The sequence below is a fragment of the Calidris pugnax genome, unplaced genomic scaffold (genome assembly GCF_001431845.1).
Source record: "Calidris pugnax isolate Ruff unplaced genomic scaffold, ASM143184v1 scaffold13, whole genome shotgun sequence".
In the NCBI taxonomy this organism is placed as follows: domain Eukaryota; kingdom Metazoa; phylum Chordata; class Aves; order Charadriiformes; family Scolopacidae; genus Calidris; species Calidris pugnax.
In genome coordinates, this window is record NW_015090810.1 from 4,260,475 (window position 1) to 4,285,801 (window position 25,327).

General features: G+C 38.3%; 1 protein-coding gene across 1 annotated transcript in view; it reads right to left on the reverse strand.

Moving 5' to 3' along the window:
* MOCOS (molybdenum cofactor sulfurase) overlaps positions 1-25,327 on the reverse strand; it is a 206,320-nt gene that overhangs the window by 26,842 nt on the left and 154,151 nt on the right. The window contains exons 7-9 of the mRNA XM_014938434.1: positions 22,919-23,118; positions 8,371-8,487; positions 6,200-6,646 (exon numbers count right to left, since the gene is read on the reverse strand). Coding sequence (XP_014793920.1) covers positions 6,200-6,646; positions 8,371-8,487; positions 22,919-23,118 — 764 coding nt within the window. The remainder of the gene's footprint in view (positions 1-6,199; positions 6,647-8,370; positions 8,488-22,918; positions 23,119-25,327) is intronic.

Consider the following 25,327-nt stretch of genomic DNA (forward strand, 5'->3'; position numbering starts at 1 on the left):
AAGCTGGGCATTTAAACTTACTGCTGCAGCTCATGTATGCTTTCTAGTCACAGTTGAATATGGAGAAAAGTTAACTACAGCTGAATTTTGTTGAATTCTTGTAGAGAAGCTTAGCACAGCTCACATGAATTAACTGGCAAAAGACTAGCAAAAAGTAGTGAGAAAATGGTATGTCAGGCACAGCCTGATGCTCTGAAGAAAAGCATGGCTGGAAGCACTGGTTAGATTAATTAAAAATCACATTTTTGTTTAGCATGTGTTCTATCCAAAACCCCACAGAATCCACAATATCCCGTTATTACAAACTTTTCCAGGTTATAGGAGCTTGCAGCAATAGCTTGACACTGATGGCCTGCGTAGAGAAAGCTGAGGGCAGGCACTCTGGAACCACAAATTTAAAGCATTAAAGCTGAACTCTAAATAATTTGGCCACAGTGCTTTTAACTGTATTGAATACAGAAAATACACGGAAATACTTTAAAGACAAGCAACATATTTTATCAACCTACTTGATACATAATATTATTTTGCAGATTTTTAAGTGAGCATGGATGAAAAAATCAGTCAAAAATTGAAACTTTTGGTCTGACAGTGTCACCTGAAACCGTGTTGTCCAAGCACCTGCCAGCACCTAAATGATGTCAACCTTTGCCCTGTCTCTTTAGGAGAGGAACCATAGCTCAAAACCCGCAGTATCAGCTAAGAACAGACTTTTGTCCTTGCTGGAAATTATTCTTTGGAGAGGCCAGTATTTTTTGGTTATCCTGTATAATTATGTTACAAAATGCATTTGGAACAGCTGGTGATCATCTGAGAACTGCAAGAATTTCCTGCTAACAAATCTCCCCTCCAAAACAGAACTTCACTAATCAGTGATGCATCCTCCCATGGATGCAACGGATTATTACAGAATTTGCAGTATATAAAGAGCAGAATAAACTAAAAGAGCAGGGGAACAGAAAAAGAGCATAAAGACAGTGATTCCTAGCTCCCAGTCGTAACATTCAGTTGTTTTGGTTCCACTTCAGGACAGCAATCTTATTCAGGAAATAGCTTAAGTGTTTGCTTACCCTTCGCTGAAGGCAAGAAGTTTTATGAGCAAAATAAAACATTCTTTCTTTGATCAGTGCTTCAGCTAATTCTTACATGATAATAGGCGTTATGTAGAAAGTATGTAGTAGATATTTGGAAATGATCAACACCTTCCATTCAAAATACCCCTGATCCAAAATAACAGCATGTAATAATGCAGCACACAACTACATGTCCTCAGCCCATTTTCCCCCATCCTCGGGGTATCTGGCTTTGTAACAAGAATCATATATACATGTGCCCAGCAGTAATTCCCTGACCTCTCATGGATGTCCCCCATACACTGTCAAGTGCCCTACTTCCCCTCCACTTTGCAACTTACTGCATTTCATATGTTGCTAGGACCCCAATAAATAAAGTTGCAACAACAAAATAACTGTGTACCCTGCCTTAGACAGAGAATCACAGACCATCGTGAAGCAGTCAGAGCTGGTTTGTTGCTAGCACTGACACTGGAGACGAGCATGGAAGAACATATACATTTCTATTCTCAGTACTGCAGCTTGCAACCTGTGCAGACTGTCTCCTGTCATTATTTCAAAGAGGCTGCAGGGATTGTTAAATGATTACAAGCAACTGAATTAGAGAGTTCAAGCCTGCTCTGCTTTCATCTGAAGATGAAGAAGAGCGGTTCAATTCAGCTCCCTCAGATTATGTCTGAGATATCTGCCCAAGGCCAGCAGGTATGACACAGGCTGCAAAGATGATCCACATCCTGGTAGACCAGCAGCAGGAGGTCAGGCAGGGCACTCAAATGTCACTAAATGCATATATTCAGGCAACCAATACAGTGAAGTAAAGCAGCCGATGAAGCTTACTGCGAAGTAAAATAACAGAGGTTAGCATACATCGCAGTAAGCGATGACGTATTGCATAACTTCTAACTTGACTCCCTGAAGTTGCGTGACCATCTCTGACTACAAACTAGAAGTGGGAGGACAGAAAGAAAGCAGGGACACCATGATTTTACTGATAGATGCTAGCATACACCTTCATTCCCAGCATGGCAGGTGAGCTAATCATCCAACACGAGGTCTTCTCTACCTGCCGTGAGCAAGGATCACTGCATAGTACAGCCAGAACATGGTATTGTCCTATCTGCTTTAGCACATTTTTCTTTTTGTAATGTAAAAATATCCACTGCAAAAACATGTTTTTTGGGGTTTTTTTCCGAATTTTCTTTAAAACATCTTGGGCTGCATTTCTCCATAGTTCACACTAATTTCATCATAAAGGCTAACACAATTTTTGAACACATTAAAGGAGTCACTGAATAGGTTTTACATTATGTCAGTTTAAAAATGTTAGTGGTATACGTATAATTTATCCACTGATCACTAGGAATTTGCATTGTATTTATGCAATTTTTATACTCTGAAATCTACTGCAAGAATAATAAAGTTATTAATGTTTAAAGTTTGCCCTTTTTCACTGGGCACATTGCATCATGTAATTATGCAAAATTCATTGACATGAGAGATGTTCATATTTAAAAATGCATGTTTAAAACACATTTTTATGCTGGAAAAGAAGAAAAAAGTGGTCTGGAATAGAGGTTACTCCTCTTTTCTGCTTCTCCCCATTTAATAAATTAATTGTAGGGAAAAGAAAGCACGTTTAGGAAGCTGAGTTAGAATATTCTGCCCTCTGCTTTCTGTGCCATGTGTACTAAACCCATGGTATGACACTGAACAGAGACCTACTTATGGCCAGGAACACTTTCTAAAATGCTGTAGGAACTAACTGACCTGCAATGAGCTGATGATCCTCATGCCAAGCTTCATCCTCCCAGTTGCCAAAGCACTCTGCACTCTGGAGGTCAGGCACCTCCCATACTAAAGCACTTAGAATAGAACAGAGAAATCAGAGTTTAGGAGAGGAGGAGATTATGTGACTCTAAAGAGGAGATGAAACAGCTGTGAGTTTGTACTCACATCCTCATCGAGTTTGTCCTCCTGACACTAATCAAGTCATCTATCCTGCAACCAGTGGGCAGATTTCACTGGCAGATGGGGTGCATCCTGCACACACAGTCATTTGGAATTTTCCACTGCACATATTATTTTAGGCAAACACAAGTGATCATGTACTGACAACAAAGCCTATTTACTACACACGCTAAAGGTCTGACCTCCCATACCAGCTGGAGGCCTGCACTTGAACTTACAGATCTAAGAGATCCTGGTCTCAAGTATCCAAGCATCACAAGTTGAGTGAATTTACTGCTGCCCGATATCAGAGCCATTTTCACATCAGACAGCTTAGAGCTACTCTATAGCTGATAAAAATGGCGATAACATTTTTCATTGGGAAAATACTTTTCTAAATTTCCAAAAACTACAAGGCACCTAAAGGTATTTTAGATTTAAAACAAGAAACTGAATTTGACATCTTGTATTCTAACTGAAGACCAAGGAAACTACAAGCTACATGATTATTACTTCAGAAGTCTAGGAGTTTAATAAAGTAAGGAGATAATATAATTTTAAGTGTGAAGTCTGTATTACAAAGACCAATAAGAGAATGGCAATAGAATAATTTTCTATAGGATTCTGTCTTCTAATGATAAAGCCTGGTATAATCAATATTTCAGAAGGCAAAATAATTTTCAAGATTTCATTCCATTTAATTGTGGTAACATTTCGCTAGCATGTCTTGCTTCAAAATCCAGTGCATGTGGAATGGGTTATTTTCCCCTTTCAAGGTGATAAAGGCTGAAGTTGCAGTAATGAATACATAGATTTGTGGGGGGAGGTGCACTCTGCAGTTAGTAATGGTGTGGGTCTGGCAGAGATGGCTTCATATCAAACTCTTACCCATCAGGAAGAGACCAAGCCACTGCTTGATTTAGGACAGGATTAAACGAGTTTTAAAGCTTATTACAAATGGTGCGCTGTAAGTTGTCATTTTTACCTCTTCTATAGGCAGACAATGAGACTGACAGATCTTTCAGAAGCTGGTTATAAATGTACAACAGGTCTAGAAGTGCCACTCAGACTTTTGGGAAGACAAATAATGAAGAATGCCTGGTGGACAAGAAGAAGATCACAAAAGCAAACATGTTTTCTTTGGGGAAATACTTCAATATAGAAAATCCTACTCATGTTTCTTCTATGAACTAAGTGGAAATGCACAAAAAATGCTCTTTGGGAAGAGGAGGAGAAGAACTAAATGCTATTTATAGTGAACTTCCAGTCCCTTCCAATACTATATACTAAATCCAGAATATATTTAATTGTATATTACTCTTTGGCAATACAGGCTCTGGCTGACAGTGTTCTAATGTGGCTGATGGTCTGCTATAAAAAAATACTAAAACACATTTTGAAAATGACTCTAGACATGCAAAACTAAAATTAATAATTCAGTTGCAATATTAATATCTATTTTTAAACTATTCAAATCAGCTAGTGTTAGGTGTGTAGTCCAAGTTGCCTTGGATTCCTCTTGTAGTTAATGGAAAGAGACAGAAACATCCAGGAACAATTCATTTTTCCTACTGCAGATGCCTATTTTATGATAAAAGGAATTAGCAGGCATCCATCTCTAACGGCTTACTGAAAAATATCTGACTTCAGAGGGGTCAGTTGAGGTAAGATGAACCCTGCTTTTATATTGGGCCTATTAACAGACACCTGGCACAAGAAGTATGCATGAGGCATGGGAATTTTCCCTCTCCATATAAAACTGCAGCTCTGTCTGCCATGGAGTACCGGTTTTGTATAAATTTATCACCTAGAGTCGTTTACCCTCAGAGAGCTTGACGAGAAGAAACCTGGCTCACATTGTGAGGAAGCATAAGCTTTCTTTCATGCTTTCATGCTCATGTCTTACCTGCTCCTGGCCACAATCACTTCAAAGCACTTTCCTAGCACTGAATGTTGTGGTATGTATCTCACAACAGCTTCCTGAACATTAAAAATAGAATTTAACCCCAAAGGGGCCTGAATACTGCTACAACATATTTCAGAAGCTTCTGTAGAGGGTTTCTGTAATACAGCTATAATAACTGCAACACATAAACAAAGGTTAAAATATTTTCACATTAAATGTGGGATCACTTTGATTTTCTAAACAGTTTGATTTAGTGGGAGGTTAATAAGGGGTGGAAATTGTTTGTTCAGGTCTCATTTAATGCTCAAGATGGTGCCTTTGAATTAAAGACATCACAAGCCAAACCAAATTTAAAAATACAGATGTTTTGTTGATCATTTAAGTGTTTGCTTTAATTCCCCAGCCTCTTTTTGCATTAAGAAAAAAAAGAATAAATTATGATCAAATCAGCTGAGAAGCCATATTTTAAATGCAGGTGATTTATTATTGGGTTTGACCCCAATTTTCACTCAGATGTGAGACAATGACATACACCAACAAATTTTCATAGGGAAAGTTATACTGTTATTGACATTCATTAAATCACTTCCCAGTATGGTACTAAGAGGAGTCACATTCTAGGTCATGTGTAAGCCATACACCTATTTCATCATGCATTATTTAAAAAAAAAAGTCACAGCTAAGGTGATGATATTATTAACTTAGTAAAAAAGCAATTAAAATCTTCAAAGAGTGAACTTTCAAATAGTGCAGCAACACTTAAATGTCATATTTCTGTTGCAAATGTATTTTTAATGATAACATTTCTTTGTAATGTAAATCAGCCTCCTCTCAATTATAACATGTTAATCAAGTTATTTCTCAATTGCTGCCTACCCATCAATGCCTACAAGTCCATCACATGTCATTCTGTAAAAGCATACTAATTACTTGATTATATTTTAGTCAAGTTTTGCAAATCCAACTATTTTCTTCAAGATTGCATATTATGTGCAGATTTGTCTGTTGGGGGACGGGGGGGGAGAGGAGAGCAGAAGACACGTTTGCATCCTGTAACTTCAGCCTAATTGAAAATCCTTCACGGTACTTTAGCATGTAGGACTTGATCCTAGAAATTGGAGAAAAGGAAAAACAGGTACCCACATAATGCTTCCTAATATCTCATCCCTAATATTTTAATATCTCACATTCTATTCCTGGTTGACATGCCTGACAGGAGTAAGGAAAAACACAAGGTTGAGAAGAACACCTAAGAATGATTCAAAGCACATACCTCAAATGCAGAGCAGGATTTGATTGGGTAGAGGTAAATGTTGGTGACAGTGATGGGCTTGCCACCTCTTCTACATGCTGGTACTGCAGTCTCAGAAAGAGCTGCCCTTATGCTTTCCTTCTCAACCTCCGGTGGCTGCCAGTTGACAGTTGTCATTGTTGCAGATGAATTTTTCCCAAGTTCTCTGTCCGAGATGTGCAGTATTGGAGACAATTTATCCGCACTGTTAAAGGAAGGGTGGTCATTTGGAACAGACTCTCTCGTCAGCTTTGTAACAGAGGATTGGAAGGCATTCTCAGTGTCTGACTTCCAGAGTCTGGTGGCTATGATGAATTTCAAAAAAGTCTGTGCGTCTTCAAAAGAAGACATGTAGCCAAAGGATATTCTCACAGAACCAGTGGGACGTCCATCAACTAGGTCTACATCATCTCCACAGACATGGCCAGCCTAGTTTGAAACAGGAAGAAAACCAGGGAGCTATTATGACAGACCTTGCTTTATTTCCCTCCAGTTTTACATAGTTATTCACAAGACTCTTAATCCCAACCTGAAAAGCTGTTTTCCAAAATACAAAGTTAACTCACGAATACAAAGAGAAAATGGAGAAAAAAATCCCAAGTATCTTATTACTTACTCAAGCTGGAATGAAAATAATTTTGAGATGCTTGTCCTATTCTACCCTAAGGCAAGAGAGACTTCTCAAAAATGTGTCAAGAATCAGAAGTTTGTATGTCCCAGGATGGCCTGTTAGCTAGGGCAGTCTCCAAGTATATTCCAATATCACCTGCATAGTTTACTGGGATTTAAATTGGGATATTACATTCAGATAAGTGAACAAACCATGAGACTGCTGATTTTCCTGGGGCAGTTTTCTTGATATTTGCTGTCAGAACAGTTTCAATTTATATTATCAGTGGCTTATTCATGGCTTTTGTTAAATAGTCCAATGGATAGCTATACTGGGACATTAGCAAAACAGAGGCTTGAACCTAGACCTCCAACATCCAAAGTGACTTCCCTTGTCATTGGTTACACAGTAAACCTGTCTTGCTGATCCAGTCAATACGCTACTTTCAGGATGGAGGGAACTAGCTTTCCTTCCCCCTAGCACTTCCTCCTTTGAAGAGCACAGGTTGCCACTCATGAAAAATCTTTGTTGAAAAAGGCTTCAGATAACAACCTCTGCATAGATACCTCTCCATCTGATATGTCTTTCATACAGCATTCTCTGGAAAACTCTCCTTTAGCGTAGAAGTTTTCCCTTCAGTAAGTGGGTCAGGGAATGCTGCCGCTTACCCCTAGTGAGATAAGCTAGAGACCCTCTTTGCTCATTCATCTAACATTAGCTCACCAATGGACACAGGATTTAGTCCTAAGTCAGCATTGCAGTGGCTTGTATTTTTTCCTCAGAATTTCATTTATTTACACATTACTGTTACACAAAAATGGAAGTGTGAATAGATTATTTACATGACGGCTTTTTAAAGTAAGAAATGTCACAGTTCAATGAATTTATGCAGGAAGAAATTTAAAAATAACCCTCTATGTCAAAGCATGCAATACAGTAGTAGTAAATATTTTAATGCAGTTTCACGTAGTTTTAATCCTTCACAATGGAGCAGAAGCAACATTTGCAAAATTAGGTTGCATCTGTTAATATACACGTAACACTTCTGCCAAGTATTGATTGATTGATTGAGGAGAGAGGTTCCTGCTGTGCAAACAAGTAAATGAGTTCCTACCTAACATCCTAAGAAAACTGACCACATTTCTCCAGGGACCCTTGAGAACAAGAAGTCTTCTCCCACAAGCAGTTTGAACATAGAAATCTTCATCAGGGAACCTGATGACAACACCTCATTTCAATGGATTGAATTTCAATTCATTTATTTCTTGGCAATTGAGTTGAAAGGTCAGAGAAAGCAAATCAAATTTACTTTAATTCTTAAAGTTGCAGAGACTCAAAACCACAGGACATGATGCACTTACCTTATCCCTTAACTACTTAGGGGTTGGGGTTTTTTTTTATACAGAGACAGATTTTCTTCTCCCCTTCAAACCTCCCATCCTTCAGGAAATTCAGAACTGAGAGCCAGAAGATGTCTCCTGGGTCCTGGAATCCAGGTATTTTCCATGGGCAATATATCATGTAATCTCATTAACAAACTAACCTGCAGGTTCCTTTGGATGTCCTCATTGCTTATACCCAAATGTATCTGGCAGGCTCCTGTGTTACAGAAGCAACCTGTGCGGACATGTATGTTGTAGAGACTGGCCATCTTGTCCACCTTCCCGATTCAGCAGAAGATAAGACATAGGAGAACAAAAAATAGACATTTTACAGTTGTGGTAAACAAGACACATTTTTTAAAGGTACAATTCAATTGGAGGTAAATTACTCCTCTAAATTATTAAAAATTTGTTGGAGCTTTTAACATTCCCATACGTATTTCAGATTTCTCACCCTTGTCATTTAAGCTGAAAGAACAGTGGTGGAAGCAGAAATGCTTACCTTGACATAGAGAGTGCACTAAACACACACACACACACAGAGCATATCAGTTCAGATCCTGATCCTGTTAATGACAGTATATATACTTTATTTTAAACCTGTGAACAGCTTCAGTTCCTTCAGTAATGCTCGTTATAGGCTTGCAGTCAGGTGTCATTCAGTGTGTCGACAAACTGGTCACCTACAACTGCATATGCAGAGATTGAAAAGGGGCCCGGGGCACCCCTTCACTTAGCTGAAGGAAACCTTGTTCTCCAAGAATCTGAAGCTGCCAGTTCTCATTACAGAAAGTGACTGGAATTTTGGCACACAAGCGCTTATAGAATCAGCCCCACAGTAAGCAATAACATCTGACAGGGCAGGGAGTAATCTGGAATATCTCCCTGAGTCTACCAGATACGACCACCCAGTCCACCAGCTCTCTGCTGTATTTTTTCCTCATGCTGTGCTGTTTTGTGTTCTTCCATTTCCTTATTGTCCACTAAATAATAAATGGTCAGAAATACAATACTTGATAACAAACTGGCATGAATAAGTTATGCGAAGGAATGGGAAAGATGTACAAAGAGAACAGAAGCATGTGTGCATACGTGCCTCAGAAGGAGATGCATATATGCACGCACTGGCAGGATGGCACTGCAGAGAAGAGATATGGATTGTCTGGGTTTCATAGCACAGCTAAGAAACAATGGAAGCACACCATAGGGATCCTCTTAGCACAGCTAAGAAGCCATGGAAGCACACTGGAGGGATCCGAAAATGCTTTATGTAGATTTCGAAAAGCAACAACAGCAGCTGGTAAGGTTAGCTGAGCTACCTCCAGTTATTTCTTTGACAATAAATGATGAGCACTCATTCCCAGTCAGATGGTCAGAAAGGTAGCATGAAACCTAGCACATCCTATCTCTACCTCAGACTTCCAGAACAACCTCGCAGAGGCTGCATTAATCTCTCTGTGTTTTTGCTCCTTTTCTGCAAAACGGAGAGCTGAGAGCTCTGAGAAGGACCCTACCATGCCAGTGACACAATCCTCCTCGCAGGGAGCTCAGGCTCAGCCACACGCAGAGCGACAGCTCAGCCTAAAGGTGCAGGAATGGAAGTGTCAACTATTTCAAACTAACCATTTTCCTAACTGTGACCTCATCTTTTATCTGACTGAGGTATCAATGTAACATTCAACCTAGCTTTTCTAGGGGCCTTAATCTCTATTGGCTTTTATTTTTTTCAACATTAGTTCTCTTTGTATAGGATAATAGCCCAATATATGTAGCAAGTAATGTCTGATATAATTCAGCTTATCTTCTGTCTCCTGTCTTTTGACATCATCAGTCGTCTGATGTCAACCTGTTTTCTGGCATTTCTGAGTTTAACTTTGTGAGATACCAAGTACCTTTAACTTTACTATCTCAACAGCTTGCAAAACCAAACCCTCTGTTAGAACTTTGTCCAGGTTGAAATAATTCAACTCAAGTAGTGTTTAGCTCTCCTAAAAGCAGTTCAAATGGCATTATTACTTTTTTTTTTTCATGGGTGGGGTACAAGATACTCTGCACAAAAATGTGTTGTATAGATAGAAGTAATCCTACATTGATCTAGCGTACAAGTTCTTAAGTTCACACTTAAATATATTCTGCCCAACCAAAATGGTTCAGTTCTCAAATGGAGGTACAATCAAAACAATTTCATATATCCAGACTTGGAAAGCAGAGAATAGAATCAGTCCTGATATCCCCATTAATGCCTTCCAGAATATCCTGTGTTCAAAGCATGTTTCTCAAATCAAAGTTATAGTAAAAGGCATCTGTTGAGAAAGACTGTCGTGGTGTCATTAGCTTTGTTTTGTCAGAAGACTTCAGTCTGAGAATGGTGACATTTTCTTGACTTCTTTTTTCATTTAGATGAGAAAAGTTATCATCCTGACATAACACAGTTTGTCATGGTGCTAGTGAACTAGTAGGTGGATCTATTGTTCTGTTAATGATGACAAGCAAGGCAAAAATCATGACAGGTACTTCACTACTGAATTCGTACAGTGTTTGGGCTTTTTTCCTCAGTATACAAAGAGCTTTAAAATAGATAATATTTTTATTATTATTATTTTTTGAAGACATATTCCTAGCCAGCCTTGCTTATCAAATGTATGCAGTGTAATGAAATTTCCATGACCCAACTTCAAGAAATTGCTAATAAGATTTTTTTATATCTGTTTCATTTTGTTAAATAAATTATTACTGTTCTTTAACGAACAGTAATTTCACTCTAGTCTTGTGACCCAATACCCTTCTCCAATACCACTTTTAATTGTGATATATATTAATCTGTAGAGTAGAAAAATATTATTGATATAAAAAATGTATGAAAAGTAGAGGAATACAGGGAATTGTGGTTCAGGAGAACAAAGATAAGTTAGCCATAGCTTTAGTATTAATTGAACTCCATTATCCCCAGTGTGATAACATGCACAGATGCCCTATAGATCTTGGGAATGTGATGCACACTTTTCACTGCAAACAATGACACCATCTAAAGAATCAGTAAAAGTAGCACTACCAGTCTATCTGTCCCTGGAATATATGCTTGACTTCTCCTTGGAAATATGCTTTGATTTCTTCATCTTTAGTTTCACCCTAGAAATATACTACTTGGGGAGTTAATTTAATCACTCTCTGCAGTGTTACCACATAGCAAAAACAAATAGAACATAAAACATCTGTTACAGTTATTTCAATGAAGAAAAGCTTATTTAAATAAAGCACATCTTTAAAATTGCCATAAGGAGCAATAACGGGTATTGAGCTCAGGGTTATGAAATACAAAACTTTGCTTGCAATTCTGTCTGTAACAGCAGCAGCTGACTTTTGGGAGCCAGGAATATGTTCATCAATGAAGGCACAGAAGCATGAATGGTACTAATGGTAAGTACACAGCTTAATGTACTCAGAGTCTCAGTTTTGGTGACTCCCTGGATGTGATATTTGGAACTATTGTGCCTTGGTCTTTCAGAGCTTAAAGACTACAATTCAACAGCAATATATATGCAGAAATCTTGCAGTAATTTTACTCAGTCCATGAGAATATGGTAATTAAGCCATCACGACATCTTGGAGTCCCTTCTTTCCCTCAGAGGCCCTTGGCATTCGTTGCCTTTTCTGAAGCTCTTTACCGTGGGTCAAACCCTGTAGGTTGCTTCACATCCCAAAACTTCTGATGTCAGATTGTCTTGATTTTCGAGAAGCAAAAGGTGCTTTTCACACTTCCAGACTGTCGTCTTCAAGTTTAATAAACACACATGAATGAGGTTCATCTAAATCAATTTTTTAAATATTTTTTTTTCAGATATAACTTCTATTTTAAACACAGCTGCCTTCCTTAGTGAGCTTTCCTTTAGTGCTGACAGACTGACCAAGTGCTCACATCTAGGGTTTTTTTCATAGTGCTCTATCTGATAAATACTATACATATACATAAAATATTGAGTTGGAGAGGGTTTTTTTCCTACAATAGTCCCCTCCTGGATACCTGGTATTTGAGCTCACACTCGGGAGCTAGACAGCTCCAAAAAGAAGGGAGATTCGGGTGCATTCTGATTTCCCGTCCCCTGTCACCCGGCTGCACCGGTGACTTCTCCGCCTGTGCTAAATGACTGACCTCTGCTATCCGCCCATTTCAGGCCTCTGTGGCAGCCAGCTGAAAGGTGTAAGCTTTTCTCTGGCTTCAGGCTCCACTGAAATAAGTCTGAGAACGATGCTTACTGTAAGTAGATATACACTAAGTGATAGTAAAGATTTACAAATGGTGTATAATTTTGTGTTATTTCTAATCAACTAAGTCTATGATTTTCACTAAGAATGACGGATTCTTTAAGAACCCCTGCTGAAGTCATTCCCAGAGGATCCAATTCTGTAGCTCTTATTCAAGCAAGTGCTTCTTATTTGTGCAAGTTATTTTACTGAGTATCACAGGAATTATTCACACGAATAAAGGAAAATTTTATAATAGATCATGAAGTGTCCCAGAAAAACCAAAATCATATAAGTCAATACTGGCAGATACTGTCCTTTGGGAATTGGGATTGGGACTTCTCATTCCACTTTCTGCAATGCCCAAATTTCAGAGCAGTTTGTCTGTCTGATGGATTTGCTCATTACATGAATTTCAATGCACACCACTGATGGCTGGTTATAAAACCGGCTTCTTGACACCATTCTCCACATCCATTGGTAAATTAATTCACTGATTCATGGCATGGAATTGGAGAGAAAGTAAGCTAGCTCTTTCTGTCATCCAGCATTTGACTGTGAAATGTTGTTGCTGATGCAAATGCAGACTTAATCTTGTTTAATACAATTTAATAAGAAGTAGGTCAGAAGAAAAAAAAAAAAACATCAGCACTTGTTTCCAAATCATTAAGTAGGGAAAAAAAAAGCATTTTAGCTCAGTTACAGTATACTTAAACTGTTTTAACTGCATGGTTTCCTGCAAATGAACCATTTCTTCCCATCCCAGGGAAAGAATTTCTATGTGGGCAGGTTCCCACAGTATTGATGAATCAGATCCTTTCCTCATTGCATCTCTAGTTGTTGACAATGGTTTAAACTAATTGAAAAGTGGATGTAAATCTCTCTTCATTCCACATCCATTCATCACTCACTCTGACCCAAAGCCCTTTGTTAGAAGGCAGTGAGGTATTAGACAGAGATACTGAAATTTACTGAAATGGCCAAACTCAGTGTCATGATAGTGGAAACGCTAGCTTATCAGGATCTTTGCACTCAATGTGATAATTTTCGCTGCTGGTTTCAAAGACAGCCAAATATCAGGTAAGACTGGATGGGAGAGAAGCAGGCTGGAAACATCAACGTAACTCAGAACCTGTGAGTTGCCCTTCTGCCAGAATTTTCACTTAGAAGATGTCATACACACATAACGAACTGAAGGTTCTCTACACATAAAGGAGTAACAATAATTTTATATTTATGCAATCCAGAAGTTAGAAGAAACTTTGGGGGTGGCGTGGCTATAAGGAAGAAATGAACCACAGTCTTGATTGTTAATGAATGACCTCACGTTTTTTCAACTGCTTATTTCTTCTCTGTAGTACATGCGTTGAGCTAGGGCATAGACTTATTTGTATCATATATAAACTTCCTGACTCCAAGATTCAGTTACATGAAACTGAACTGACTGATGAGTAGGCTAAATACCTTGCCATTCTTTTATTTGGCATCTCAATGGCCACAGGTCTCTCCATGCAATGGCATTTTCTCTTAGCTTTTTCTTATTTTTATTTTTAAATGCATCTAGTGACAATGAAAACCTGGTCTGATAAAATTACATCAGGGAAAGGATGGATTGCTGAAAGAAAAGCAAAGCAAAGGAACCCAAGTCCTCTGTAGCTTCCTACCTCTGATTTCAATACAGCATTCCCTTGTGAGTCATAGGAAAAGGTTGGTATCTCTACATCCTGTTGAGCTATTTTGTAGGCTAAAGGCTTTGGGCCAGACTACTACTAGTGAGAGAAGTGGAAGCCAGAGGCAAACAACACAGAAGACTAAGCCATAACTCAAATCAAGAAGTGATAAAGGGGAATGTAGCAGACTGATACAAGTGGAAACAATGCTTAGGAATAAAAAGGTGCAGTGCATGATACTGAAATTCTAGTGACGTAGATTTAGTTCATGTGCCAGTCAAAATCCTCTCCACCTTTTCGTCTTTCTTTTAAATCACTTAAATCCTCCTTTGTCTGCATTTATCCCTTGAAAATGGGGATAATAGATCACAGGGAGGTTGTACAGTAAAAATCCCATGATGGATTCTGTTGAAATATTACTTTAATTATGGCCATACAGAGTCCTGTACAGGATTTGTGTATGGGGCAGAAAGATGCAACGAAGGTAATAGAGATGGTGGAGCCAGGCTTTCTCTGCCTTCGCAGGATTCAGATGGTGGACTTAAATTGGGCACTGCATGCATTCAAAGGCATCTGATCTGCTTTAACCAAGATGAAGAAAAAAAGAATCCAGCAGAGGCTGTCAAAAGTGCTGCTGTCATGTGTTTTCTTTTCACATCTCTCCCCTGTGTAATGAGGTCTGTAGTTTAGAGCAACAGTTTGGCCCTGTTACTAAACAGAAAATATTTAGCCTCCCTCATTCATCTGAGACTCTTTTATCTGAACAACTATGAGCATCTTTCTTTTATCTTCTTTCCTGTTTCCTTAGCAACATGCAAGGACACTCCAGAGAAGCAGTGTCAGGCAACACCTTCATTCTAGGCTTTCATGAAGCTTTCTAACCTTGACCAGCTCTGAAGAGCAGTTTAATAGTAGGCAATTTCAAGCATACTATCTCACATGCCTCTTTGTCCACCGACAATGAGATATTACAGAAAGCAACTCAGCCTCTGCTTTGCCACTAATTCCTCAGCAAAAAGAGAGCTTCATTACCTACTAACTAGGTTTGCAGTTATCACACTAAGTCTCTCAAGTATAGCATCTCCTTATGCTCAGTCAGTAAACTCCTACCTAGAGAGCTCCTTGTAAGGGCTGTCTTTGAGTGCCCAGTGTCATGTAACCAAATGTAAGCAAAGATCCAGATGGCAATGTCATTTCTTGACAGTTTGAAGCAACAAGGTGAAATTTATCAGCAAGCCAGTGTGGTTTGCTGCATTGCTGCTATCTCCCTCCTTACCTGACATCCCCAGTGCAACTGGAAACTAATTGGAACCAAGGAAATTAGTGGACGTTCAACAGTAATCTTCACAACAATCTTTTTCTCCTTGTAATCCTGTTTGCATTCTATTGTGCTGGTCCATCTGCCATCCCTGGCTTCCTGAAATCAATGGCTAAATCTATAGCTAAAATCAATACTGAGCAATAACCCCAGCAATTTTTAGGTAGCTATTGGGAAGATGGCCAAAAATCCCATTAGGCATGTTAAGAACACTTTTCTTTCCCTGAGTCATCAAAATTAATATGAGTGGATATACTTCTAAAAGCATTAGGGTAACTAACTCAAAGCTGTTTGGCCATCTCTGCACAGACATTCTTAGCTGGAATTAAGAAATGCTGGATTTCCATTTTCTCTGGCCCAGATGATAAAATGCTGCATTTCTCCACCTGCAAAACTCAATGATTGTTTTACACAAAAGTAAAAAGTACCAGATGGAAAGAACATAAAAGGATTATGGTTTGAAGAACAACAAAGATCTCCTGCTTAATAGCTTTCTATGAAGATTTATTTCACATAGATTAAATAAAGTGCAAATTATCCCTCACTGTTGCGTAACAGCAACCTGCTTTCTCCTGTAGGCACATGGTATAAATTTCCACACAAGTACTGAGAGCCACTACTAGGCTCCGGTCAGTAGTCTGATCAAATTGACCTGCTAACAGTTTCCTGTGCAAGTGAAATGCTGTAGTTCCTTTTTTCCTCACTCTTCAAATTCACATGTTGTCGTTGTTCTAATTCTGTACCAGTGCAGTGGTGCTAATCTACCAGTACCGAGGGTACTGTATAAAACACAAACAGCAATTATTTCAAGAAATCTACCTACTACAGATACTGTATAGTCTCTTTTATCATGTAATGATAAATAGTGATATGAATATGTATTCAATCAGCTGTGTGTATATACAAATGTATCCGCCACTTGATATCTGAAGATTTGCCAGTATTTAACATATTTCCTCTCTGCTCTGTGAGATTAAAGTGGGAAAAAGAGACATTGAATCCTTCAAGGTGACACTGAAAGACTACAGCAGAAGCAGAGCATTTCACCTGGCCATTGCCAGGTCCTATCCACTGATCTAGGTCCACCTAAGCAATTTATTAAAACATTACTGATGGAAAAGGAAGCTCTTAAAAAGAATATTGTGAAACTAAAGCAAAGGAAGTGTACTCGGAATACGAAGCTGCTTCCAGAACTGGCTATCACCATTTTCTTTACCTTGAGCAACTACCTTTATGTGCATTTCCCACCCTGCCTCACACCACTTTGTCCCGTGTTACTTCTGTTGAAAGACTTGTCCAAATACAGACAGAATAACCTCTACCTGCTTATATTGCTCTGTCTCTTCCCTGGTCACACCTCTCCCATACAACACCATTTCAGACTGCTCATCCAACTCTTCTCTGCCTCTCATGGCTGGAATCTCCTTTTTCTCTGCTTTCCTGCCCAAACTGGTGTCTCTTTCTTTGCCTAATCCATATAATAATGGACTTAGGCTACAATGTGGAAAATTTAGCTTAATCATTATGAAATATTTTGCAATAGTGAAGATAGCTACGGGCCAGAACGAACTGCCTCCAGAGGCTGCCAAAAGGTTCAGGTAAAGACATACCTATCTTGGCACACTATGACAATGACTAATCTCTCATTGTCTCTGCACTCCTAAAGTGTATTTTCCATCCTCCACATCTTATCAAACCACAGGGATGGATTTGGCTTGGTTGCTAGGTTGCTTATAAGACAATTCACTGCCATAGGATGCTTTGGATGCAAAAGGACAAATGGGGTCAAAAAGAAAACAAAATTTATTTTGTTTTTTGGGGGGACCCATTCTGTTTTTCTCCTCTTCTTATTTTGCTATTACATGAACACTGTCAGAAGCTACCAGGGCAGAGAAGGTGCCAAGGTGAGATCCTGTGTAGCTGTTCTTACATCTAAGTGATTTGGGGCCACACATTCCAACTTAAGACCCTGGTCTTCTCTTCAGAATGATAGAAAATAACTCAGGGGAGGTTGAGATAGAAGGAAGGTGGATGAGACAGTGGGCAGATGCCATAATAAAGGCAGTCACGAAATTGCATTATAGATTTGTGCTGAAGGGACAAACATTGGAACTTATCTGCTGAGAAATGTTGATAGTTTTTTCCTTGAGAAATGGATGAAGAAAGATAAGTTCAAAGTCTAGACTTCCCTTTACTCTATCTGGGTTGATGAGAGTGAGCCAGGACATGCTAATGTAGGCTCCTAGACAAAACTGATCATAATCTATTTGAGCAGGGTTCTCAGTCTGGAGAGGCAAAACTCATCCATATGCAACAGTACAGAAAAGCCTTCCTCAGGCAAACCAAAATGTTTACATTCTCCATCTTTGGCAGCTGATTCCTGTTACAGCAGTTTGTCTATCACACACAAGTGTGAAGTGGCAGGCAAGAAGGCTGGCTTCTAATGGACTGATGCTTGTTCCCTTCCTGACAGGATTTTTAGGAGGCATGGCAAGAGTATATGGATACCAAGGGAGCTTTTGCAGGTGAGACAATCACGACAAGCTACTTCTGTTTAGCTTCAGACTCCAGGCGAAGGAGGAATGTGAAAAAGCAGAGTCGGAAAGAGAGCTGGTAATCCACAACTGAAATGATGGCCATTTATCAAAAGACATCTATGATGGTTTGTTCACCTCTTTATGCCCATGACACAGAGGAGGAAAAATATTGTCTCAGGAGACCAGAGTAAAAAAAGAAAATATAAAGGAAGTGCTATTTTCCACTGTGGGCAGAAAACACTGAACTGGAAGGTGTTACTGGGTAAGAGCTCTCCAGGGCATACAGTTCAAGAAATGTTTCAGGAGAAATTCCATCTACCCATCTCTGCCTCTTACTCCTTTCCTCTCTTCCCACTCCTTCCCCCTCTTCCAGCTCCCAAACTGACTTTACAGAATGAAACGAGAAAGGATTATAAAATTACTCTGCAATTATCTGCTCAATGTACAAAGAGTATTTCACTAATCTCTACTCCTGATCAGAATTAAAGAGGAAAACTTGAAATAATATTAGCAAAAATGGTCCCTCATATCAGAGATGGTGATTTTTTTTCAGATCTGCAAATGGAAGGGAACATACAACTTTGCACTTTGACGGGAAGTGTAAGAAATCCACTTTTTTGTGTGGATGATTGTTGTTTCAAATCAATGTTTTTCCCTCACAGCTCCTCCGTCTCCCCTTTGGCGTTCAAACAGGGCTGGAACCTCACAGAGTCATATGCAAGCCTTTGATAAAAAAGATGGCAAGGATGCAAACTGAAGCTGAGTCATTGCTGTCAAACAGTGCTTCAGAGATTGGAAGGATTTGGGGATGTATAAACACTTGACATTCATATATGCTGAAGACTACAGATATTCACTATTAATAAATGAACCAATGCTGATTCTCTGTGTGAAGTCTGCAGTATCAGCTCAGCATCGAGCATATATGTAACACCATTTTTGTGACATCACAACACCCCTTTAATATCTAGGGTGAATTGCTGCTTTTCCTGGTAGCCTCACAAGGAAGTAGAAGATTGATGGCTTGCTGTGTTACCATCAGCCCTACTGCCTCCATCCTGCACCACTGACTTCTCAGAGGTCCTTCGTCTCTACCCCTGCACTTCCTCACCTTTCAAAATCACCGGCTTGTCATCTGTCCACACTTTATTAATTGCAAAAACTATAATGCGGAAGAATTATCCATTCTAACTAGACAAGTATATATGAAGAAGCTGTTTGGCATAAAGGCCATCTTTATGTCCTGGACACGTCAAGTACTCATCATAGTTTAACCCCTGTTCATAACCAGGGCTTTTTGGTCCTGCAGTGCAAATAAACACATAACATAACATGACAGACGTGCTACTGCAGAGGAGAGGCAGCTTGCATGAAAAGAATACAGGCATCCTCCCAAGTAATTTCAAGAAAAAATTACCACCAATAGTAGTCTACAAGACAGCTGTACTGAAGGAGATAATTTTCATGGGAAGTATTAGGTGCAGCTCAAAGGAGGAATTTTAAGGTAGTTTTAGTGCCCAAAGACAAGAGTTTTATGGAGATTTCAAAAATATAGTAGTTTTACCCCTAGACAAAGAAATTTTTCATGAAAAATCTGAAGAAAAAGCAAGGCTTTTGAGTGACTATCGGTGTTTGGAGCCTGCAAGTCCCTCTTCTTTAACTGTTTTAATTACCATTTAGAGCTAAATAACCAAACCAATAATTAAACTGTCAATTAAACCAATGATACATATAGTATACAAAGCAAGTTTATTCCAAATATAATACCCTAAACCAGCGATACCCTTCAACAATCACAAAGAAACATTTAAATGAAAAAGCAATACCAATTCAACTTCTGTAATTATTTCACTCCCACCTTATAACTTCCTAACATCCGAGTGTTCTATATCATATATGGGGGGACAGGCTGTCAAAAACACTGCCATCCTGAGAGTACAACCATGGTACAGTTTCGTTTGTGTTTCTCACTTTAATGAAATGCTCTCATTTGATCTTGAGTGCTGCAATGAAGGTTTTACTCAAGGATGAACCTGAGACTGTGGCCATTTACTATTGGTGCAATTGACCCTCTGTATGTAATTCAAGCATGTTTGTAGTTAGTGGCACAATTTTTTTTAGCTCTGGTAATTAAACTCTGATAACAGCGAGGAATAATAGAAGCAGGTTAAAACAGCTTTTCTCCAAAATACTAGACAGATGAAAGACATCTTTTTTTCCCTACTTTCACTTTTCAGTGTCAGTGTTAAATGTCATGTATTTCACTACACGCCTTTCACATCCTAAATATCTTGGACTTAGTTCAGAGTTTTGAATATCATGTAAATTATGTAAATCTTGAGGCTTAAATGTAAGCTTGGTATCCTCTGAAGACACTGTCTACTTATGAAACCTTTCTTGCCAATCTCAAATGTTCCTAATAAACTGCTCCAAACCTCATCAAAATATTTTCTCCGAAATCAGTTAGTCAGATTGTCCTTTTCAGGCTACCAAATGCTAATGTCCAGCCACACTGTGCCCTCTAATAGGCAATGGGCACATAACAATTGCCTGTCAGAAAGACAAATAGAACTGGTTGGATGCCTGGTTATAAGTAATTAATTATAGATGGAATATCATCCATAAAGGAATAGTACATTCTGTCATTTCTTTTTTAATATACTAGCTGAAATATAACCCAAGTCATTAATTGGTGTCCACTAGTAGTAGGTATGTCAGATAGAAATGCCATCCAATTTTCCCTTCATTAAAAATTCCCCAAAATGTTTTCTGGGAGCCTTCTGAAACTGTGCTCTCCTAAGGCCACTAGATTGCATTTGAAGACTGATCAGTGAATCCACATGAATGTGCAGATCACAGATGTGACCAAACTAGAGTACAGTATTTAATTTCTAGACCATTAATGGAAGTATTTGATTTAACTTTGATTTGAATAAACCTATCTAATTTTAGACATCCATATAGGTACGAAGATGAGATTATATTGTCAGTTTGATGAAGCTTCTCTCTGCTGTACATATTTTCTTTGTAATCATGAAGAAGTAGTAAATATTTTTCTCCCCCATAACTGCTATAAGGTGTCTATGAAAGAATTTCATTCCATAAAGAAGCCAATTATATATATATCACACATATTATAGCTTTGGAAAGAATAGTGCTGTTGCTAGTTAATTTCTAAAAGTCATTAAATTGCACATTATTTTAATTAAACAAAGTAATCTAACAGGCACTGCAGATGTGACTAGTATGTATTTGAAAACGTTATAGTTCTTCATTCTACATACTCATGCCAGAAATTACGAGAATCTGGTGAATAGCACAATCCAGATGATGCAGATCAATAAAGCTTTTCATGAGCAGCCACTGCAGCAAACAGGCACAATGGAGGCATAAGACTATAAAATATTTTTCCCTTTGAGAGTACAGTTGAGTTTAAAAAAGTTAAACAGGCAAGAGACATTTTTACTAAGAAATTGTGAAAATCAAAATTGCAAATAAAAGTTTTATTTTTAATCAAAGGACTGAAACAACGGGGTGTTTATGGAGTGCTTTACCAACTCAGTTGTGTTAATATACCTCCAGTCTTTTCTGAACATTGCCACACATACTCAATGGGGGCATGTATACTCATACCATGTATAAATGGCTAATTCACTCCTAAAATATGGAATTCTTTGAAATGAAGTGTGGCGAATATTTGAAGCTATTTGGTAGCATAGTCAAAAAAAGATGTATGGGAAGAAGAGCTTCTCCAGCACTATATATTTACCCATCCCATGTTTATCAGCGTGGTAAGTGCCTTACAAAAACCTGTAAAACTCCATATTGACAGGCTACAAAACTGCTTCACTTCTATTCTCCCTTGTGTATATATGGATCTCCTCTTGTATTCCCGTAGATGTCTCTACATTTCCCTTGTTACCTGGTTCTTCTCCACCAGAGTGTTGAGGAACATCTTTTGCAGCATCCCCACTCTGTCCCTAATGGTCCAGAATTATCAGCTTCCAACAGCAATGCAGCTCAGCCACTACTGCTGGCAGAGGGAGGTAGTTGCTGATAGATGGTGCCAATTATTGTCAGCTTTTAAAAAGGTCAAGGTCATACACTTGAACTTGAGTTGTGGGCGTATTCAATCATCAGCCAATGAAAAACAGAAGAATTAAGCAAAAACTAGAGTGCTGTGTTTTTTTCTGACTTCTGCTGATTAGCAAGTGAGCTACTTTACCCTGCGTTACTCACTGCCTACATGGTGCACAGTCACACATGATTATGGTTGTACAACGTTACCTCTCTAGTGAAGGTAGAAAAATTTCAGAGTTTCGTCTTAGGGATACTCAGTACACCCGATGGATAAAGGTTAGCGAAACCCATTAAGACAGCATTTAAGGATTTTTGGAGCTTGAATCTCACTTCCTACACTGATCATTCAACTATATTCAATGCTTCCTCAGGAATATTACAAGAATGTAATTATTAGAACTGAAGGAAAAGAGAACTCCTCTTTCATGGGTGACTGAAATATTTTGAGATTTGATTTCACTTGTATGTCAAAGCTCCAAGGCAGTCTCTTGTATCAGCTTCTCTAGACTTGCTCTTCAATTCACAGTTTTGAGTACTCTAGAGAAGGAAGTCAGAAATCAAGCTGCCTAGTCAATGCATCCTCTTAGAACAGCCCACTTTCATACTTCCTACATGTAAAGTATTAAATCTGTAATTTTGGCTTTGGCCATTATGTACTTTGCATTGTGTTAGCGTTATTTGTTGGATTTCTTCTACTACTTAAAAAATGGTATGTATATGTTGTGCAGAGCTACGAAAAAATAAATCCAAAATCTCAAAAAGGACCACTATGAACAAAATATTTCCTTAAGGATAAAGAACTCATTGTGAATATACTTAAAATATAAATGTTACACTCAGTTAAGGTAAGAGAAAAACATACCTCTGAAAAGCCGATAACCTCTCCATTTTCATCGAGCACATTAAAGTTAATGATTGGACCCTGGACATCAGGATTGCTGAAATCTGTATCGCTGTAAATACGTACGACAGGAGCCCCATTGGCATATTTTAAGGTAGACAGCACAGTATAAGTGTAGTGAGCTAACACAAAGGTATGCTGTTTTATTTTCTCCATTCCACCTACAAAAGAAAAGTGCACATACATGTCAGATGCCTTATTTTTTATGGAAATGTAAAAAAAGGATGACTTTTCAGAATGGTGTAGCTGGAAGGTAACTAACATAAAATTGGTAGGTTTGGGTTCTTTAAATGAATATACAGTTTGCAAAAGTTTCTTTCTTCATACAAAAGCTTGGAAGTACTGTTGCACTGAGGACAGATCCACATTTAATCTATTGTAGAAACCTAAAGTTACACTGAAATGGATTCACACGCATTACAACATTGATAGTTCTAGTCTATACATATCACTAAGATGTTCTGGCACAATTAATTTGAAAAGTAAGTTTTGCTCCGGATCTGGCTCTGGAAACTATGGGAGTGAGGCATAAATTCTAGCACAGCACAGAAAGCAAATTGCTATATCTAAAATAAATAAATAAAAAAATTCTAAATGAAATAACAAAAAACAAGTGTTAGTCTATAAGGAATTTACTTGAAAACTGAAGAAATATTCTTCCAAGACTACTCTTGCTCTTCTTTTTGCAGAAGAAAAAGCGATGTTGTGAACACCTCTTGACTATACCCATGCAATCTATTTGATCCAGAGAAACTTTGCAGAGAAGTTTTCACAGAACTTGGTCTGGAAGAAGCATAAAGAGGAAATATGTTGTCTTTCCTTGTTTTTTTTTTTGGGGGGGGGGGGTGTTTGAGATTTGTTTTGTTTTACATTTTTGCTATGCTGAGGAGTTTGGAAAAGAGGACAGCAGAGTTTTCCTGACAAATGGACATCTCTCCAACACCTCTGCTTTCTGAGAGAAGATTGCATCTCTGTTAGATGTCTCTATCAAAACAGCTTCTAATTCTTGTGTTCAGAAGATATGCTATAGGATGACATGCCATGGTCACTCAAAATCTATGAATTTGCATCTTTATGGAAGTCAATCAGTAGATAACAATATGATCTCAAAGTATTGTAAGAAACACAGACAGATACCTGAAGGCTAACAGTGTGTTTAAATCCCATCAAATCTCCTTTGGAGACAGCTGGAATTTTGGTTGAAAATCCAAAGTGGTTTCTATTATGTACACTATGTGTTGCACTATGGTGGGCCTATATCATGTGGGGGGAAAAAGAAAAAAAAGGAAAGAATAATTTCCTCAGAAGCCTCTTGAAGTAGAACGGTATTTTTCTGCCTGGGTTTTAGATCAGAGAATTTTCTGTAATATTGAGTATCTCATTTGAGGTATATAAGCATTTCTGTAACTAAAGATACGTCTGGCATTTTATTTTTGCTTTCTTTTTTTAAACTGTGTAACTATGAATCTCATGCTTCTTTGCATACCATTTTTATATCTGAATATCTGGAAACTTCTGCAGTCTGATATAACCACCCTTGGACAGAACTCTTGTAATCTGCTTGTTGACTTCTGTGCTTTTACCTGTACAAAGTTTGTGTCATTTATAAATGTACATAAAGGAAAAAAAAATTTAAAAAGATATCTTTGTCCTGACACAGAAGAATTACAGCAAATTCTGTTATTTCACTTTTGTTCAAGTTTCTATGTTATCTCCTTTAGATAAGCCAGGAGAGCAGACAGTAAAAGCACAGAAACAGATCAGACCTAAGGTAGAAATACATTTTTTGGTGCTAAAGAATAATAAAGAGGAATAAGATATTTAATGAGATCCTAACAAACATAAAGCACTTCCAAGGAATGTTGCCAGAAGCTAATCAGTACAATTTCTAGATGTTAGCCACATTAAACTTGGCAAGCATCTCTAGAACATTTTGGTCTGAAAGACGATTTATATTTTCAGAGTCTTTGAGAATAAAAGATTGCCTACTCAGAGATGTCCTAGTCATTGTTTGGTAGAAGTTAAGAGTCTTGAAATAGCGGGGGTGTGGGGGTGGAGAGGAAAAAAAGTTATTTCTCAGCATTTGCCAGAAAGTAGCTGCCTTAAGAGAAGTGACTGCCTTGTCAGCTTCTGAGACGTCTGTAATCTCCTGATTCAGAGCTTTTCCAAATTGGCAGGAACCTTTTAATGGAAGATTAAACTACTGTCCTTGGGTCTTGTTGAAGAAATCTCTTATTCAGAAATTTCAGTCTCTCATTCACAGCAATCATCCTGCTATCATTTCTATATTGTCTTCAGCCATTCTGTTTCAAAGTTGCTTAATCACATTTCCTTGTTCATTAGTGAGAAGCTGATGAGCCTCTTAATTAT